Below are 21,075 nucleotides of genomic sequence, written 5' to 3' on the forward strand. Positions count from 1 at the left end.
GTTATACAAGGGTCATTCTATGTTAAATCACCCAGATGTTGCAGGATTTGTAACCCTCCATCTCAGATTTTCATGAAACTTTGTATATTAGCTTATACCTATAACATAAGAACTTCGGGAAATTATTTTTTGTCTCAGATTAAAACTTTTCTATTTTGAATTTTCATTATAGTTATGTTCTGATAATTTGGTTCTGCGAGAATGTCCATTCAAACTGGTACATATACTCATAACTCAGGTGTGTATGAAGCTTTTGATTTTGAATTTTTTCAGAAGTTAAGAGGGGCTTTCATTTAAAAGAATGTATTTATTTAAGCAGTAAAGTTACGAAGAAAATTACAAAAAATATTAATGTACGATAGGTCACTTTCCAACTTCTGGAAACATTACAAAGATATTGAAAAACACATTTCTCCAACTTGCAGGGAATCTAGGTTATAAGTTTTGTAAAATGAAAATATTAATGGGTTTTCTTTAAATAAACACACACAAATAAATTGGAAATAAAAAAAAAGCTTTTACTATGAAGAAAACGAATAATTCCACGTGAGATCAGCCAGGTCTTGACACCCACTGCCTCAGAACTAGGGGTCTCAAATTAGAATATTTAAATATCAGTTATTCTAGGTAGACCAAGTACGAAAAATTTATTTCATTCTATTAATTAAGTGATCTTTGAAAGAATATAATTAGTGCATTTATCTGTGTAGCTAACCAAAAGCTCACAGTGATACAGTGTTCTGTGTGTTTGCAGTAGCTTGCTTGAAACCTGTACATAAATGAAAGCACTGCAGCAGTCACTGTCATTTATTGTTGAACATCACTGACTTGCAACAATCAGTTCATTTGGACCCAGTTGCTTTTTGTCTTTCTGGGAGATGGGCCATATTTGTTTGCCGACTTCAGTAAAAACTTCTCAAAAATTTTCAGACTTGAGTGAAAACCAACAAGATTTGGCAGTGTTACAGTCCAATATAAACTTTCCAGATGATCGAGAAAGAACTGTATGTGGACATCATAGTTGCTATTACTTACAGGTTTTTGAAAGCCATCAAAGAACTTGTTGTGATGCTTTCAAAATACACAGGAAGACGATTAAAAAGTCCTTGAAGTCAGGAAGTTTGGCTCTGTTTAAATTATTAAGTGCTAGGAGAAACAATGCCAAACAAGGCACAAAACTTTGTACAACAGGCCTTAAGATATGTTTTGTGCACAAAAAACCGTAATCAGTGATGGAAATGAAAGTGATGCCAGTAACCCGGAGGTAACATTTCATGAGTCAGTGCTAAAAGTCAAAGTATCAAGGATACAAATAAAACTTTATACAATTTGGGTCCCTCTCCCTTATTCCATTTCAAATTGCAGCAAGGTCTTGTATGGCAAAGGAAGCTAGAAAAAGTGAAGCAGGTTTTGGAAGAAAAAGTGTACCAGGCTTTGGATCGCAGTGTTGAAATTTCTGACAGTAGGGACAATAAAATGGATAATGAAATTGATAAGAAAGTGAAAGATTGTGGTGCCATGTTATTGTTAATGAAAGAAAAAGAGGCTGGTGTAAGAGAGCTGAAAAATGCAAGTTTTAACCTTGGCTGTTCTCGCCAGGTCAAAAGAAAAAATGATGTAAGAATTTAACTTTAGCTCCTCTCACTTGGTTGAAATAAAAATAATGTTAGAATTCGATGTTTGTTAGTTTGTAGTTCAATAGAAAAGGAAACTGAAAACAGGTATGGGTATTTTATTAATTCCTAAGCAAAAAGGAGGTAAACATTGTCACTTATTTTTACCAAAATGATGGATGTACTGGAATGTTACCAAAAGCAAAAGATAAAGTTAGCACTCAATGTGTATGCCACCTAAGGAAACTATACTATTGTTTTAAATGAAAGAACCCAAACATTAACATTGGTTTTTTAAAAATTTTGTTCACTAAGACCAAAGTGGTTGTATTTTAGCTTTTGCTGCAGGCACTAATTCAGTGTGTGTCTGGTATCCACTTAAATGTAAAACTGCTTTTCGATGCGGAACACATTCAAGAAACATATAAAGAACTTATAAAATTTCTTGTATGTGACTCAGAAAACTATGACTGCAGTCTTAATCACTGTGATTATTGCTCCAATGATGAAAATTAGAATTTTTGACATACAGATGATGATGATGATGATGATATTGACTACAGAAAGTGGATTAACACGAATCATCGGACTGAATTCGTAAAGCAATCTGAAATTGTTGATGAATACAGTGATTTGTCAGTAACAAAATTACGGGTGCTTAAACCACACTCATTTATCTCTAAGCGTCAGGCAAGTGTCTTGAAAAATTTGAAAGAAAAATCTAACCCCGGAAAAAGCAATGCTGTTAGTAGACTGCCGAAAACTAGTTATGTAATTCAGAATGAAATCCAGAGTTACCACTGGGCAAGAAGCAGCTGTATAATCCATCCTGTTTGTGTTTATGTGATAAATGAGGAAATTAATTGATAATAGCAAAACATTGCTTTATAAGTGCTGATATGGACCACAATGTAGGACTTGTAAATACTGTTCAGAAGGAAATGGTTGGGTGGTTGCTTGAACACTGCCCACAACTCAAGAAGCTGCATTATTTCACTGATGGGTGTGCTGCTCAATAAAAAAGTATTAAAAGCTTTAAAAACTTGTGTGAACAGAAGAAATTATTTTTCCAGTGACACTAAACTTTCGTTTTTGTTACTAGCCATCTGTGTGTGATGGATTGGGAGGAATGTAAAAACATATATTGAGAAGCTATTCTTCAATTAGAGCATTTGCCTTCATCTAGAATCTATTGAAGGAGGAGACATTGAACTACTCTTTTTTCCAGCCACCTGGACTGTCAGTGTCATTCTTTTGGTCTGAGAAGGAAGACTCTTGTTTTGTGCCTTTGGTAAACATTTTTTGTACTGTTGGTGTACCTGAATCGAGCACATTATGAAGAATGTACTACTTCAGTATGAAGTTAACACAGTCTAACTTCTCACATGGATTCGAAACAGAGATGTTATTTAAAATTTCACTCGAGAACTCCAAGGATCTTCACTGCTGAACATTAATGTTTTAAATTCAAACATTCGTCTGCATAGAATAATGGCCATTTAAAAATGCTCAATTAATACTGCTAAATAAAGTTGATAATAGTAATGAAAATATTTCAATGAAAATTTTAACTTTTGGCTCTTGTGCTTTTATTGTTGTAACAAAACGTGAGACATGTACTAAGGCTTAGCAGTCTACGTGATGTGTTTTAAAAGATCTTCTGATCATTGTTGCAAATACTTTAATATATAAATGAAAATCCTATGTCTGTCAAAACTGTGCTGTTTTTTGTTTCTAATCATGTCGTATTTGAGTTTCAATAACAAAACTGGCCAGATAACATTTCTGTCTAAAAGTGTTGTGAATATTGAAGAAGTCATTGTTTGGGCCATAACAATTTAAGTTGATTTTCTATATTATCAGAAGTTGAGCAGAGTTATTAAATTTGTTGAAAGTTAGCCATCCAACTGGGAGGCTTCAGATACAGTCTAAGTTTCTGAAAACTTTTTTCCTAAAATAAATGCAAACCAAGTGGGAGGCTTCAGATACAGTCTAAGCTTTCTGAAAACTTTACCATACTTTCCTTCAAAAACAGTTTAAAACATATGGAAGAAATTGTACACCAGTTATTACCATACCAAAAGTAATAAGTAAAAAAATTCATGAAAATCTGAGGCAGTGGGTGGCAGGCCCAGATGAACTTTGCTAGGGAGGAACCGTTTTTCATCAATGTAAAAAGTTTTTTGATTTCTGATTTATTTGTGTGTCTATTCACAGCAATCCCACTAATATTTTTATTTTATTAGATAGCCTACAACCTTGGGAATTATTTAAGACCAAAACTAGCATCCCACCAGGTTGGAGGAGAAATAGAAGTGTTTTTCAACATCTTCGTAATTTTTCTAGAAATTTGAAAGTGACTTATATGAATGTTTTTTGTAATTTTCTTTGTAACTTTACTGCTTAAATAAATACATTATTGTTATCTGTATGCCTGTCTTAACTCCTGAAAAAATTGCAAAACAAAAGCTTGATATACACCTGAGTTATGAGTATTCGTCTAGATAAGTACCTCTTTGCATGAACATTCTTGCAGAGGCAAATGATCACTATATTCAAAATTCAGTATAAAAAAGTTCAAGTCAGAGCTGAAGTAAAATTTTTAGAGGTTCTTACATTCAAAGTATAAACAAATATATGTTTCATGAAAATCTAAGATGGTGGATGATATGAACTTGGTGATTTAACATGGAATGACACACAAGTAATATAAGCTACAACTGACTTTTGCGACTGTAATAAAAGTTTTAATACTTTTATTAGGTTCCCAAATCTTGGTTATAGCTTATGTTACCTTTTTCTGAATGGACTTAATTCTGAGGACATGTTAAGGCATTTTGTGTCACGCACAAGTGTAGGTTTTGAGCAACCAAAGCCGTATCTATGTAAAAGAGTGCTCTATTGGGGCTCATTCCTTATCAAGTTGCCTATTTTGGGACATTTCCATGATCAACCATCACAGATTTCAATGAAATTTTATATGAACATTCACACATCCAAATAAACAGTAGAAAAGTTTAATGCTCATCAAAACAGTACTGGTTGAGATATAGTCACCTGTTTGACTCCATGCTCAACATTGTGTGGTGTGAGAGTGAATTTCTGGCAGCTTTGAGCTGTAATATAATATCTTGAAGGAAATGAAATTTGACCATCTTATACAACTTTATGTATTATCTTAAGGAAAATAATGAAAAGAATTTTACAAGCCATATTAAGCCAGAAAATTTCATGCAAAATTGACCAAAAAATTTAAGAGATTAGTATCTTTTATCTCAGGAACAAAAGGTATGATGAATGTGAAACTTGGCATATAGTAACCTAACAACACAAAGTCCTCAGATCAGATATAGAGTTTCATGTATGTACCACTTTCCAATACAGTAAAAATCAAGTGCAAATTTGAAGATTTTTATAAAAACGTCAAAAATCCAGTATTTTAGACCTAGATTTTGCAAAAACTGTGATCTGTGAAACTTTTCAAACTGGGCTCATTAGAAAAACAGTGGTTTTAACAGCAATAAAAGGTTTTATTTTTTTATTTTTTATTATACAATGTGGGATAACTATGCTAGACTGAATCAAAGTTGGGTACGAAAATCAAGGCATGAAAAAATGTAACAGATTCTTATATCGCATGGAGTAAATGCATGCTGAATGTGAAACTTAATACACAATAGGCCAGTAGGTCAAGGATGTAAAACACAAAATTTCATTCACCTACTATTTTCCAGTAATCTACAAATTCATCAAAACTGTAATGATTTTTGTGAAAAGGTGAAAATAGGGTAAATTAGACATTTCATTTAGAAACATGGTTGTCTATCAAAGTTTAAAAATAAGTCTTATTGGAAACATATTTCAAGCACACCCCTACTCCCCCTTCCCCTCTCAGAACAGTGGATTTAATTTCTAACACGAGTTAACAATACTTAATTAAATTAAGCAAATTAACCAGAAAAATCACATTGTAAATAAAGTTTTAACTTTGACTTCTTGTATCTTGTTAAAGACATTGTAAACGCTGTGGCCACCCATTTCAGACATGGTAGCACCTACTGCATCGGCATCCCACTTCAGCAGTGACAAGTTGGTTTACAAGTTTCCCGTGTTTGCTCAGTAGTTGTCCACTATGGCAGATGGTATTCCAGGTATTGACCCTCAGTGTGAGTCACAGCGCTGTTGAAATGTATGCAACAAACAAACGAGCTCATTATTCAGCGTTTACAGGTGATGTTAACCCCCCCCCTCGCCCCCCGCCCGCTTTCCTTACTTTGGGGTGCCTATGCAGGGGTCCCATCCAGCCTGCTTCTGGGGCTCTGTGCCACACCCTATGCATTTCCCAAGTTCGATAAATCCATTGAGCCATGGGGCAACCACATGGCTTGTCTGGAGCAACACGTTATTGCTCATGATGTCAATGGTGATGTTCAGGTCATGCATTTTTTCTCGCCTATGTGGGTCTGGAAGTTATTACCTTCTGCAATGGTTGCATCCCAATACAGAACCTTTAGACGTTGACTTGCAGCTTATTGGATTACTTTGACTCTCAGGTCCACATGGCTGCGGCACTTCTTAAGTTCTTCGGGTTATGAAAAGCTTCCCACGCAGCCATAGAGGGAATGGATTGCTACGCTGCAAGGTCCATCCCGTGACTGTCGTTTTTTTCTGTGGCAATCCCCATTGCAAGCAATCTTTTGGTTCGGCACTTGTTTGTGATATGATTCTTGTCATGCCCTGGATGATACTCTACAGACTGATCTTCTGAAGCTGAAAGATCCCTCTTGAGACACCTGTTTATCTGTAATCCATGCTTGTAAGTAGTCCTTTCGCTCTGCTTCCACGCTGCAGTCCCCGGTGCAGCTCTTCGCTGCCCGCTCCCCGCAACGCCAGTTCACGTCACTTCAGCCGATGCAGCACCACTGGGGGGCCCCCTCATGAGGCCGCACCCACCATCCAGGACCAGGACCAGGGCACCAGTCCCCAGTGGCACCAGTGGCGGCAGCAGCAGCAGCAGCAGCAGCAGCAACAACGCTTTGTCGTACATCACAGGCAAGATTGCCACTTCCGGAGGGTAACCTTTTCGGCATGCGGAAAGCAGGGTCACAAAGTCAAGGTCTGTTGATCGGCATTGTTGATGTCCGTGGACCACACTGCTTTGGATGCCTCCGACTCCGTGGTGAATGAGATGGACTCGCTGCTGCCAATTTATTTTGTGCAGTTGGTTTTTCCGCACACAACGGCAGCGATCACTCTGACTGTACGGGTGGACGACACTCCTCTTCCTTTTCAAGCAGATACGGGGTCCTCAGCCACCTTCATCGGTGAGGATTCCTACCGTCAGTTGGGTTCAGCGCCTCTTCGTCTGTTTCATACTTCCCTGAAGAGCTACAGCAATGACATCATCTGACTACAGAGGTGGTTTTTGGCTCGGGTCCAGTACCTCACTCATGACGTCACAGCCCGGTTTTGGTCATCGCTGCCCCCAAGGCCACCAACTTATTGGGAACGGATCTTTTTTCCTTACTGGGCCTCGAGATACCTGACTTGGTCCGGCCGTCCAGTCGTTGTTGGCAGACAATCACTTGCAGCAACTTCTAGATGACTTCACACACATATTCTCTACCACATCTCTGGGGGTCTCTGCCACATCTCCGGTGGTCCCAAAGTTCCCCAAGGCCCGCGGTACTATTCGCCCTCTGTAGCAGACTACAGAAGGAGCTTCTTCGCCTAGAGGTTCAGGGCATCCTGACCCCGGTCCCCCATAGTCTTTGGGCTACACCCATCATGGTCCGTGTGAAGTCGAAAGTCGAATGGATCTCTTCACTTTTGTGGAGATTTTAAGGCCACTGTCAATGCTCAGTCTGTTATTGACTCCTATCCCATACCCATGGTTGATGACATCCTGTCCAGTTTGGCTTGCTGCAAGATGTTTGCCAAAATTGACCTGCGGTAAGTCTACCGCCAGTTGTCTTTGGAAGAGTCGTCGAAAATGATCTTGGTAATCAATACCCCTTTTGGGCTTTTCCGTTACAACCGCCTCCTGTTCGGGCTCGTCAGTGCTTTGGCCATCTTCCAGCACTATTTGGAAACATTGACAAGATACATTCTGGGGATGGCTAACTGCCTTGATGACATCTTACTCACTGGCGTCTCCACCCCAGACTTAGCCTTGAACGTCTGGTGCCTCTTCCATGTTCTTCAGGGTGACGGCAACAAGGAGAAATGTGTCCTTTTTTTTTGTTCCTCAGGTGACCTACCTCTGCCTTGTTTTGAGCACTAATGGCATTTGACCGACGCCCCAGTACATCGAGGCTATTCAGCAACTGCTGCCCCCTGGAGGAACTCCTTCACTGCCTCCTGCCTAAGAATGTTACCTGGGACTGGTCGCCGGCTTGTGATAGTGCGTTCCACCATCTGAAATCTCTTCTGACGCTTTGCTTTGTCCCTTATGACCCCACCAAGCCTCTCACATTGGTTGCCGATGCGTCAGACTACGGTAGGGGAGCCATCTTGTCTCACATCATCGATAGAGTCGAGCACACAGTGGCCTTCATTTCCAAAGTGGCTCAGCGTAGCTATAGCCAAATTGAGGTGGTAGTCTTGGCCATCATCTTTGGGCTTAAGAAATTTCTTGATTTGATCTATGGCCATCACTTCACATTACACACCGATCACTAGCCTCTGGTCTCATTGTTGAGCGCTACGTCTGCTGTCCCCACAAGGACTGCTTGCCGCCTCGACCGCTGGGCCATGTTTCTTGTGGAATATTCCTACAGCATTCGTTTTCAGGCCACAGCTCTTCATGGCAACCCAGATCTCCTCTCTCGTCCCTGTGGGGGCCGACCACGAGTTTGATGCTGACTTTGTTGCCTGCTTCCACCTGAATGACACCGCTGCCGAGGCAGTGGCTGATTTGCTGTCGGATGCCAAGCTAGTTGCATGGCAGACCTGACCCTCCAGGCACTGATGCACCACTTTCAGCATGGGTGGCCGTCAGACTGTCGTCAGCTGCTGCAGCCAGAGGTCTGCTGCCAGGACCTGTCTGGGTGATAATGATCGGTGGTGGGTTGTGCTGCTGCCCTTCCTCCACCAGCAGGCCTAGGAGCTCCTGCACTTTGTTCATGGGGGGGTTGTCCTGACGAAGCAGCTTGCCCACCAGGATGCCTACTGGAGGGGGATGAACACTGCCATCACCCGCATGGTGGCGCCATGTCCCTCTTGTCAACAGCACCAGCCAGCACCCCCTCGATGCCTGTTCCCATTGCGTCCTGCTGCTTCTCCTTGGTCCCGTTTGCACTTCGATTTCGCGGGCCCGTTCCTCGGCTCCTCCAGGCTTATCCTTGTGAACACAGGCAGTGGGTTTCCTTTTTTTTCCCCGTATGTCCTCCACGACGTCTGCCAGTACCATCTTTCCCACACCTTTGCCATTGAGGGCCTTCCAGAGACGTTGGTGACCAATGATGGCCCTCACTTTACATCTGCTGAATTTACCTCCTTCTGCACCATTCTGGGCATCCAGTTGATTTATACCGCTCCCTTTCATCCTGCTGCATGTAGCGGATTAGCCGAACGGTTTGTCCATATTTTCAAAGTCCAGAAGTCAAAATCGTGTGCCCAACACTCCCTGGATGACGCCCTTACCATCTTTCTTTCCTCCTATTGGTCCACTGTACAGGATGGGTCATCCTCTGCTGAAAAACTTCATTTCCGCCCTTATCGGTCCCCCTCGTCTCTCCTGTTTTGGTATTCTCCCCACCCAGCTCCCCCGCATTTGGCACAGCTCTGTTTTTCTATGCAGGATCCAGTCTCAGTGATGGTGTTCACAGGGAATTATCCCCGGTGGGTCCCTGCCAGGGTCTCGTCGTTCACCAACCGCACTTTGGCAGCACCTCCCGCCCCCCCCCCCCCCCCTCCCGTGTGGTCCACAGCCGGCTCCTCCGCCATCTCCAGGGCTGTCTGCCCTCAGGGATGATGGTGCTTCTCTCCCTGCTCGACTGCCACCTCCGCCATCGCTGCTGGTCACACCCCAGGAGGTGGATCCTAACCTGCCATCCCCCCCGCACCCCCACCCCCCACCCCGTCCCCCCTGCCCGGTCACCTGTCGCCAACGGCTACAGGGCCTTGATGGCAAGATGAGTCTTTCACTCACCCTGATGGATGGCTTGGGGGGTTCTGCAGTGGCCACCCACTTCAGGCATCTTAGGGCCTATTGCATTGGCATTCCATGTCACGTCCAACCGACACGTCATGCCTGCATCACAAGATGTACATTCACCAGGCAAACCTACGTCATATGTGTTGTCAACACAAATATCTACCAATGGCCACAACACGACATAACTCAACTCCAGGTCTCCACCAGTGGCTGCCAAGGACTGCCACCTGTTCGCAGAGCCTGAAGAACAGCTTCACCACAAGTCGCAGCTAGCCCAGGAACTACTTCGATACGCCAGGCTTGTGATCGCAAATAGTTCCGGCAGATACATCCACCAAATGGGCTTTATAAGGCAGTGCACTACTTTCAAAGGGCAGTCCGACACACCGCTTGGAAGTATACCGAGCTGCAATCCCGGAAGCCACGGCTGGACCCCTCCTCTAGCTCTCCAATCTCTTGCTAATGGACTTGGTATAGTCAACGAACATCTTGACATTGTCGAATTGTTTGATTATGATCTGTCCCATGAAGATTCGGGTCTTTTCTATTATTATTCGTTATTTTACATTTGTGACTATCTGCAGTTGGGATAGAGCCGTTGTTTTATGGAGTTTGTATTATTGTTTTGTTTTGGTGCGTCCAATAAATTGTTTTCGGACTTGTGTTTTCCGCATTTCTGTTCTGCTTCTGCAGATACTTCAGTAAAAATGAAACTTTGGACACAACTTAGCAACATAAGGTTTTCCAGTATAAAATATCTTTCATATATTGCTTTCCATATTTCTACAAAATCAGTTCAAATTGGACTTTTGTGAAAATTACAAAAACAGATCACATTCTATTTTCTGTTAGAAATATGTTTTCTGTAATTGTTTTTGAACTAATCATAATCAAATAGAGCATGTTTTCAGGCATTCAAAAAAATCATGTTCAATTTTTCCATTGTGCGCTAACAATATCAGAAAATGATGGACAAATTTTAGGGAATGTATTAAGTGCAGCAAGCCACATTGCAGCAACTGTCGACTATGTTTTGTTGCATATATTTTTTATTTGTATATTGATACATAATCGCTCGCAATATTGTATTGGTTCCTGTTGACATTGTCACTACTGGCTCAAGAACATAAATCGGCAAACCCATAGTCATCGGGATAACGCTGGATAGCTGTGCCATCCCAACCAAGGGTCAGTTTCTTTATTCAGGTTCTAAAGCCTGTAATTTGGTTTCTTAATTTAGGTTCCAAAGCCTTTTGGGGGTACCTGCCTGCTTACAAAGCCATTTGTTAAGTATGTTATCTCCTCTGTTCATTGCTGGAAGACTATTGATGATTTAATTCAGCTGTTTCCGTGGCAGGCAGCTTGTAACATGTGATCAGGTGTATACTGTTAACGTCTCTGTGGACCAGCACAATATGGTGAGATGTTACTAGTCAATATACAGATAAAAAAAAAATTCAACAAAACACAGTCAGCAGGTTACTGCAATGTGGGTTATTGCTGTGGTGCATTCCCTCGAATTTGTCCATCATTTTCTGGTATTGTTTGCACATACTGGAAAATCAAATGTATTTTTCTGAATGCTTGAAAAAAGCTCGTTCTGACTTTGATTAGTTTGAAAACAATTGCAGGAACAGAATTTCTAAAAGAAAAATTGAACATTATCTGTTTTTGTAATTTTTGCGAAAGTCAAATTTGAGCTGATTTTGTAGAAATTTGGAAAGCAATATGTGAATGGTATTTTATATTGAAAAACCTTATGTTGCTAAGTTGTGTCCAGAGTTTCACGTTAACCATGTCTTTAATTAATGAGATGTAAGAAGTCAAAGTTAAAACTTTATTCACAGTGTGATTGTTCTTACAAATTTGCTTCATTTTATTTGAAGGGGGATTGGAGGGTGTTCCTGAAACATACATAAGACTGGTTTCTAAAGTTTGGTAGAAAACTGTGTTTCTAAATGAAATGTCAAATATAAACTATTTTCACCTTTTCACAAAAATTATTATATTTTTGATGAATTTGTAGATCGTTGGAAAATAGTAGGTGAATGAAATTTTATATTCCACTTCCTTGAGCTACTGGCCTATTGTATATTAAGTTTCAAGTTCAGCAGGTGTGTAAAAAATCTTCAACTTTTCATTTCATTTATTCAGTATTGGAAAGTGCTACATAAATGGAACTTTATATTTGAGAACCTTGTGTTGTTAGGTTACTGTACGCCATGCTTCGTGTTCGTTGAGCCTTTAGTCCCAAACTTCGAAGTTTGTGGGCGATTTTGCCTGTAATTTTCTGGCTAAATATGGCTTGTAAAACTCTTTTCATTATTATTTGTAAGAGAACACTTAAAATTTGTACAGGATGACAAAATTTCATTTCTTTAAATGTAATATTGCCCAAGATATAACAGCTCAAATTTACCAGTAATTCAGACTCGCTCTGTGCAAAGTCACACTTGGAGTCAAACAGGTTACTGTATTTCAGCCAGTATTGCTTGACAAACATTAAACTTTACCAGTGTTCATTGTGGACATGTGAATGTTCACATAAAATTTCATCGAAATCCCCGTTTGTCGAGCAGGGAGCCCTATGTGGATTGACGTGGAATAACTCTTCATTCTTCTCTATATTTGTAGAGCAGATGGTCAACTTGTGTCCTCACTTTGTGTCAAAAGATAGTTTTGTATTGGAACAGTTTGATTACTGAATAATACTTCCTGCACTCTACAGCAAGATATTCCCAGTTTGCTTTAAGCCTTTTAATTGTATGTATCTGATGTTGGATGCACAGTTAACAATGGTGTATCAATGTTAGCTGAGTACACACTGATAGAATGGTGAGCGTATAACAAAGCATATGCAGGTGTGCTATACTGTAGCAAAACTCAGTGTATGAAATGAAACACCAAGCAATAGTACTTTTATATCCGTACTATCTGTAGCACACACATTGTGCATTTATTTCAGTTTTCATGTTGTTGGTGGAGGCTATTTTGCCTCTTTATTGTTCAGTGTCAGTTGACACAAAGAGAGCACAACAAATATTATGTGAACAAATTGATAATTTTTCATGTACAGTAGAGCGTCGATTATCCGAACGTCGGTCAACCGAACGACCTCTTAACCGAACTGTGTACTCGCTCGCACCTGTTACTCTCCCACCCTACCGTCCATCATCCCCCTCACTCCCAAACCAAGTTTCCCACAGTAGTCACTGCACTGGGCCACCGCTGGCGGAACATTGCTTCTGATGGGGCCTTTCCCAATGAGTACAAGGTGGGGAAGTCGACAATTATGGATATAAAAAAACAAAAGACGAGCATAGCAAATTTTATAGCTATGCTTGATTCTACTGATGGATCAACAAGCCGTAAAACTATGAAGCTCGCCACTAACACAGATCTAGATGATGCTGTTTACAGGTGGTTTACACAAAAGAGATCGGAAGGATAACCTATCTCAGGTCCCATTCTGTGTGAGAAGGCAATGCAGTTCAACAAAAAACTTGGAGGGCCTTCGAACTTTAAAGTGAGCACGGGCTGGTTAAAACGCTTCAAGTCAAGACACGGCATTCATGAGCTTACAATACAGGGAGAAAAACTGTCGGCTGATTCTTCAACAGCTGATTCTTTCAAAGTCAAACTAAGGGACGTATTAAGGGAAGAAGATTATGCTCTCGAAAATGTTTACAGTGCTGACGAAACTGGAAAGAATTGTTGCGTAAGTTATTGTTAGAAAGAGAAGAGGATGGAGAAGAAAGTCTCTTGAGAAATCATAAGAATATTGACTTGAAAGACACGTCCTACATGATCAGCGCAGCATGGAATAGTGTAAAGGAAGAGAATTTGAAGAAAGCCTGGAATAAAATTTTGGACACAGAAGAAAATTCACAAGGCATGATTGAAAATGACAAACAGGATGATATGTCCGAAATTCTCGGTATGCTAAAAGAAATAGATTGCCACGAATGTGATGAAGAAGATGTTCACGAATGGATGAATATTGATCATGCAGATCCAGGACACCAAATCATGCAGGACAGTGAGATTGTAAACGTCGTCACTGATAAAGATGACACCGCCAGCACCTCATCAATCAGTGCTTCAGAAAGTGAAGATGAAAGTATACCAACAGATTCTGAGGCGTTCACTTGTTTAGATACTGCCTTGCGATGGTTTGAAGCCCAAGATGAAAGTGACCAGTTTCAGATATCTGTAATGAAAAAGTACGTGACAGCTGCTCTTAAGCATGTAGGCTTGCTTAGACAGACCAAAATAAAGGATTTTTTTAAACGTTAATTTTGTATACTGTGTGTATTGTTCATGCAAAATTCGTATGTAATATGTATATATTTTTGTTTAATAAACTGTGCCACATACTATATATTCCTACTGAAGTTGCCTTTGTATGTTACTTTGTAATACTAAAAGAGATGCCTGTTTTTATGAATAAATTTACTGTACAGTACTTCTTTTTGGCAAATAAACATGTACAGTTCGATTATCCGAACAAACCAGTTTTTCGAACACCCATGTCCCCCAATTACTTCGGATAATCCACACTCTACTGTATATCAGGTTATAGAATGAGTTTCAGAAGCAGGTACAGACGTCCACATGTAGACAACACCTCACTCTTGCCACTTAATCAAAACAGGAAAGAGATTTCAAGCATATATTGGTGGGCAGAGGGAGTGAAATTATTCTACCACAAAGTGTTGTGTGTCTTGTAACTTGTCTGTCTCCATGCAGCTGACATTGTACACCTGTCTTATTACATGTACATCACTCTGACATTTGAGATCTCTCTTTTTCTTGCATTGCTTGTTTTATTAGATGTACAGTAACCCTACATTTCACTAAATTCATGTATGGTCTAATTCCTCCGAATTCCTAATAGCTCTACAGCTAGATTTTGACCTTCAAGTTTTTTAAGGCTTTTTGTATAGTGTCAACTCTAATTAAAACACACACACACACACACACACACACACACACACACACAGACACACACACACACACACACACACACACACACACGTACGAACGTACGTACAAAACGTTTTCAGAACAACTAACTTTCCTTTCTTTTAAAGTAATTTTTCAGACTCCGTTTAATACATTAGTGTCCTAATTGTTGAGGCAATTTTCCAATAAAACATTTAAAATACTTTTCCTGTGCTTGTCTTGGGTCATTTGCTGAAAATGTATAGCTGCCTGATTGAACATCTGGAACTCTGTAGTTTTGTCTTTGGCGTAATCTTAAAATTTGTGCATAAGGTTCTTGTTACTTTTTCCATAGTGATCTACTGAATGAGAAGAGGCAGGTGACTTGACAGGAGACTGTTGCTATCATTTTTAATCTGCTTGAGGTTGTTGACAGCACAGATAATATTACACCTAATATTTGCATTGCTTTCACTAGACATTGTTGAGTAAAAGTATGCCAGTTAGACTGGTATCCAAACTATTGTTCTAGCACTGCTCCTCTTTCAGCCGATTAATTTGTTTTTCATTTCTAAAACTTAACTGTGGAACCTAATTGTGAAAACTGTAGCAGTGTGTTTCTTTCACTTCATATGATATCAATAATGAGACAAATTTTATCAGTGTGTTGCTTATTTAGAAGAACCTATACTGAGGTGTTGAGTTTCATTACATTAACCATACATATGTATTATTTCAGATACTCAGTGATGACACGAAAAGGAAACAATATGATTCATGGGGTGCAACTTCAGAACAAATGGGGATGGGTGGTGCAGGAGCGTCTGGTCGCCAGGGCTTTGAACAGCACTGGAATTTTCATTCAACAATAGACCCAGAGGAACTGTTTCGTAAAATATTTGGCCAAGCAGGGTTCAATACCGGTGCGTTTGGAGGTGAAGAAGATTTTGCAGAATCACAGTTTGGATTTGGTGCTGCCAGGGAGGTGTGTAAAATAAAACTTTCTGTTAGTTGATACTCATTGTTATTGATCCTGTTTCAAAAAATATTTTTTTAGTATGGTGTATGTATGATGTTTGTTAATAACTCTCTTTCCAAATACTTGTATCCAAGTCTGGAGGTTCAGCTCATATTTTGCTTGTTTAAGTTCCCTTGAGGTATGGACTTGTGCAGTTTCCTGGTGAATAGTTTTTAGTGATTTTGAATGTTCTTTTTCGGCATGCCAGTGTAGAAGTGTGCACAGAAATAGCCAAGTGAAAAATCTGTGCAGTACACGTTTATTTATGTATAAAGCCGGCATCAGAATTTTCATTTGTGTGAGACCATGTGTATTTGCATTTGAAATTCTAGATTCACATATTTTACTGTCCGTGTCACTCATACATAATCTTTCATTCATTACATCTATACTCATTTGTTTTGTGATATATGGAACATTCATGAGCACTGGGATAAACTCTTACAATTATTGTCAATTGTAGGCTTAAATTTAATCGTACTCTTTTAAAATTTTGGAGAACAATAGGTCTATCATTGTGCAAATTGTTCTATAATTTTATTGTATAATTACGTGAGAAGTAGGTTATTTTTGAGAATTTTTGGATGCTTACAAAACTTATTGGTATGAGTGTTTTGGAAACTTAACGTATTTAGTAGCAAATCAGCATTTGTGGTTCACAGTTACTGCCAAAGAATATATCACCACTGAATTTTGTTGTATAACAACACAAATAAAAATGTGTTTTTGAGAATTTTTGGAAGCTACCATTGTTCTTTGCATAATCTGTGAGTAATTTGTAGTAAATCAGCATTCATGATTTAGTTACTGTAGCAGTTATTCTAGCTAACATATTGCATTACATCTAGGTTTCCCTTACAGAGAATAGCCCTATATATTATCTACATTTATCCTTAATTAACTCTGTTTTCAAGTTTGTTAGCAACTATAATTAACCCCAAAACGTTTTAGTAAACTAGTAATTTTTACCATGGGTTTTTTGTTGCCTGAATAGAAACCTCTCTTTGTTTGTTTGCTTCAATTCTAGTAGAAAACAAGCTGGGTTACATGACTTTGCTCAGGAAGTTGATATCAGATTGTGTGGTAGTCGAAATAAAAGGATAATCTGTAAAGTATGAGGTAAAATTTTTTTATTCGAAACATATTCTAACTAGTTAAAAGACTTCTTTATAATTAACATTTTTCATTTTGTTATCGGGGGTATATATGTAGAAATTTCACTTCTATTTTTGCATACATACTACTAGGAGTTGCCAGAATTAACGACGAGTGTTGAGAATGTCATTGTATGTTTCATTGTATCTGATCATTAAGTGGTAAATATAGAACTCCTTGGAAGTGACTTTTTCGTTTGTGTCTATGCCTGTTTCAGGTTGGATTGGTTTCACATTGAAATATCTGCCCCCTCTGTGTAGAATTATTAGTGGGTGCTGGAGGGCACCATATGAATGGTGTGTCTGCAAGGCATTGTAGTCCTTCACTTCTTCATTGTACAGTTATGACACAGCTTATGTTTTCATTGGCTACAATTACAATGGCAACTTCATCTGTCTGAGATGCATTAAACCAACTTTCGTGTTACCCATGTGATTTCGCGGAGGTGCTTCCAGTAGTGGTAATAGAATTTTTCCATTCACGCAACAGAGTCCTGGTATTTCTCTACTGAATTTTTTCACTTTGCAAAATTGTTAGGTGTTATCAGTTTCTCCGATTACAACATGTTTGTGTTTGTTATTTTGTTTTGTCGGGTTGTGGTGGAATGCTTCATTTGTTAGGTTATGCTATTTCTTTGCCATCATCTGTGCTTGTTGTAAGGTGATATTTTCATGGATGGTTTGAGTTCACAGTCTTATAATGTTATAATAAAACACTGCGTTGCAATTCTTGACTCTTCAATCTGTTCCTTTTGTTGCTCTTCAGTTTCGCTGCTTCTCATGGTGTTCATTCTCATTTGTTGGAAACCTAAATGTGCTTTGCACTCTTTCTCTGTTTATTTTTTTCTGTTCTTTTTGTTTTGTCTGTTTTGCTTCAGAATTGGCAAGATCTCCTCTTTTACATTTGGGCATTGTTTAAAATGTAAACCAAATCAACTTTTTATTAAAAAATACACTCAGTACACTTTTCACACTTTATTTTCCATTTGTCTATAGCCACTGTATCACTTTGACTACTCACATTTCACTGTTTGTTTTTATTCACTTGCTGCACTACTCTTTTGGTTCCTCCGTTCATCACTGATAAGAAACTGAAATTTGAACCCATGACAGGCCTTGCTTTGTATACCCCTACCAATGGGTAGCCCCACCACTGGTGACTTACAGAACATATCAAAATTTAAAGTTATTTGTTCACTGCTCTGTAATACATTGAACCAGCCAAAGTGCAGCCCCATTGTGATTGCTGTTCTCGAACACACTATGAGTTAGTTGACATTCATAAGCAGCTGGAAATCGCCCTGACTACTGTCAAATGATTGACAGCTGCTGCGAATAGGTGTGTTGGAAAAGCTCCCGACAGCTGTGTACCTGTGATATTGTTAGCAGAGGTACCTCAAATACCATTCTTTCCTGTGGAACTGTCTCCTCTGCAGAAAGTACAGGATCTGTCATAACTCATCCACTTGACTGCAAGTGGCATGTCACTGGTAGATCTGGGTGTCCTGTACAGGGTGGATGGGGACCAGGAAGGACTCAGGGTGTTATACCAATCCCCCTCACCAAGTTTGAGGTGCTGTTTTTCACTGAAACTGAAACTGAGCCAGTGGGACTTACGTCACCTGTTTTGGGGAAACCTGTTGTCTGATGTCAAGAGAAGGCAAATACAAAAGGCTAGGGGTCTATTAATCATTAGCAGTTCAAACATATGGCGAGTGATGGTACCCCTTAGGAACATGGCAATAAGGGACACGAGAGGACACCAGGTGCACTCGGTGTATGTGCATGGGGTTGAAGAGGCTATTATTGAGGGAACATGGTGCAACTAACTGCAGATTGTGGTGCACATTGGAACAAATTATGCCTGTCGTCTGGGTTCTGAGTCATACTGTGGTCATTCGAGCGGCTGGCAGAAGAGGTTGAGAAGACCAGCATTGTGCACGGTGTTTCAACGAAGCTCACAATTTGCAGTGTTGGTCCCAGAATTGATTGTGGCCCTTTGGTCCAGAGTAAAGAGAAAAGACTGAACTAGAGACTTTGAAGATTCTGTGACAAGCTAGGCTGGGACTTCCTGGACTCCCACCATAGGATTGAGAACTGTAGTCCCCCTAAATGGGTCAGGTGTATACCACACACTAGAGGCTGCTACTCAGGTAGCTAAATACGTTTGGGGTGCACACAGAGTTTTTTAGATTAGATGATTCTCCATCCAATCCAGATAATGATAGCTGGAGGAAACCTAGAAGCTTCCTTGTAAGACTGAATGAAACTCTCCCACAGACGAGTATATTAAAATCCAAATAGTTTAACTGCTGAAGCATTTACAACAAAATGCCAGAGTTTGAAGTGCTCCTGAAAAGCAGTGAAGCTCACATCATACTAAATACAGAAAGCTGGATGAAACCTGAAATTGATAGCAGTGAGATTTTCGGGAAACATTTGAGTTTATGTTGAAAGGATAGGCAAATGGGAAATGGAGGTGGTGTATTTGTCACATTTGTCACAGTTGGTACTGCCTGTGAGTTTGTTTCGGCAGGACTCAGGTTCATCAAGGGTGGACATAAAATTGTTGGATCCTTGTGTTACCCAGCAGACTCATCTCCTGATGTAACCGAATTTAAGAGAAAACCTCAGTTCACTTGTACGTAAGTTTCTCCCCCAGACAAGACATCCTATGAAACATTGCTAAATGCCTTCTCTGAAAACTACCTAGAACAGATACGTAGGAACCCCACTCATGATGAAAATGTATTGGCTGTAATGGCATCAGTTGTGGGTAAACCAGGTGTTGACTTCGGTTTATTAATAGAATACTGGGGAAGTGCAATCAGTCTACAAAGGAGATTGCTTTCAAATCACTCATGCAACCAATTATAGAATATTACACAAGTGTTTGGACCTGGACCAAGAGGGATGTTGAATGTATATAGAGAAGGCCAGTGCAAATAGTAACAGGTTTGTTTGATACAAAGATTCTGGTGGAACTGAGCTGAAAGACTCTAGAAGGTACATGTAAACCATCCCAAGAAAGTATGTTAACAAAGTTTCAAGAACAGCTTTAACCCTCGCAATACTGAGGGGGGGGGGGGGGGGGGTACTTTATACCCACCTCTTGAAAATATAGAAATCTACTCAGGTACTTTATTTTTTTAAATTTTGGTAAGAATATTTATTGTCTTTAATGAAGTCTTCCTCCAGATTCTATGATTGTTTTACATTTTTTGTTTAATCTGAATGGGAAAATTTAAGTTTCAGGGAGGTGGTCATAAAGTCTTCCTCACTTGGTAGCCGATGTGATTTCCCACAGTAGTCGCCTTACTCCACAGATAATAGCATTACATGACCTTAGAACACATAGACATTATATTTCTCTGCATTGACAGCAACAATGGTCTCAACAAAGATTCATTTCTCATTGGTTCTTTATCGTTTCCTGTTCAGTGACATTTAGTCCAGTGTTAGATGCAACTGCGATTGAAAATGTATAGACAGTCACTTACTAACGGAGAAATACCACAGATTTTGGAAGAATCTACAGGGCTTCAAATTGAATTTGGAAACTGACAATGTAGTGAGTGAATCTGAAGAGGAGTGTGTTGTGCGCTAGGACGTGGACAGTGATAGGAGAGTACCTACAGGTGCTGAAGATGAACCCTGGGCACCTGAAATTGATGACGGTACACTTACAAGGTTAGTGACAAGTATATTGCAAGCATTGGAAAAATTTATAGCTCCAAACCTCCTTGCATTAAAAGATGAGTAGCACAAAACATAGTGACAGGAAGGCAATTCATAAGAGACGAAGGTAAAGTATCTACATCTACATCTACATCCATACTCCGCAAGCCACCTGACGGTGTGTGGCGGAGGGTACCTTGAGTACCTCTATCGGTTCTCCCTTCTATTTCAGTCTCGTATTGTTCGTGGAAAGAAGGATTGTCGGTATGCCTCTGTGTGGGCTCTAATCTCTCTGATTTTATCCTCATGGTCTCTTCGCGAGATATATGTAGGAGGGAGCAATATACTGCTTGACTCTTCGGTGAAGGTATGTTCTCGAAACTTTGACAAAAGCCCGTACCGAGCTACTGAGCGTCTCTCCTGCAGAGTCTTCCACTGGAGTTTATCTATCATCTCCGTAACTCTTTCGCGATTACTAAATGATCCTGTAACGGAGCGCGCTGCTCTCCG

General features: G+C 39.8%; 1 protein-coding gene across 2 annotated transcripts in view; it reads left to right on the plus strand.

The window, feature by feature from the left end:
* Positions 1 to 21,075, plus strand: part of LOC126175182 (protein tumorous imaginal discs, mitochondrial-like) — a 113,280-nt gene that overhangs the window by 29,437 nt on the left and 62,768 nt on the right. For both annotated transcript variants that reach the window (XM_049921772.1, XM_049921774.1), the window contains exon 3: positions 15,455 to 15,700. In XM_049921772.1, coding sequence (XP_049777729.1) covers positions 15,455 to 15,700 — 246 coding nt within the window. The remainder of the gene's footprint in view (positions 1 to 15,454; positions 15,701 to 21,075) is intronic.

This window comes from Schistocerca cancellata, chromosome 3 (genome assembly GCF_023864275.1).
Source record: "Schistocerca cancellata isolate TAMUIC-IGC-003103 chromosome 3, iqSchCanc2.1, whole genome shotgun sequence".
NCBI lineage: Eukaryota > Metazoa > Arthropoda > Insecta > Orthoptera > Acrididae > Schistocerca > Schistocerca cancellata.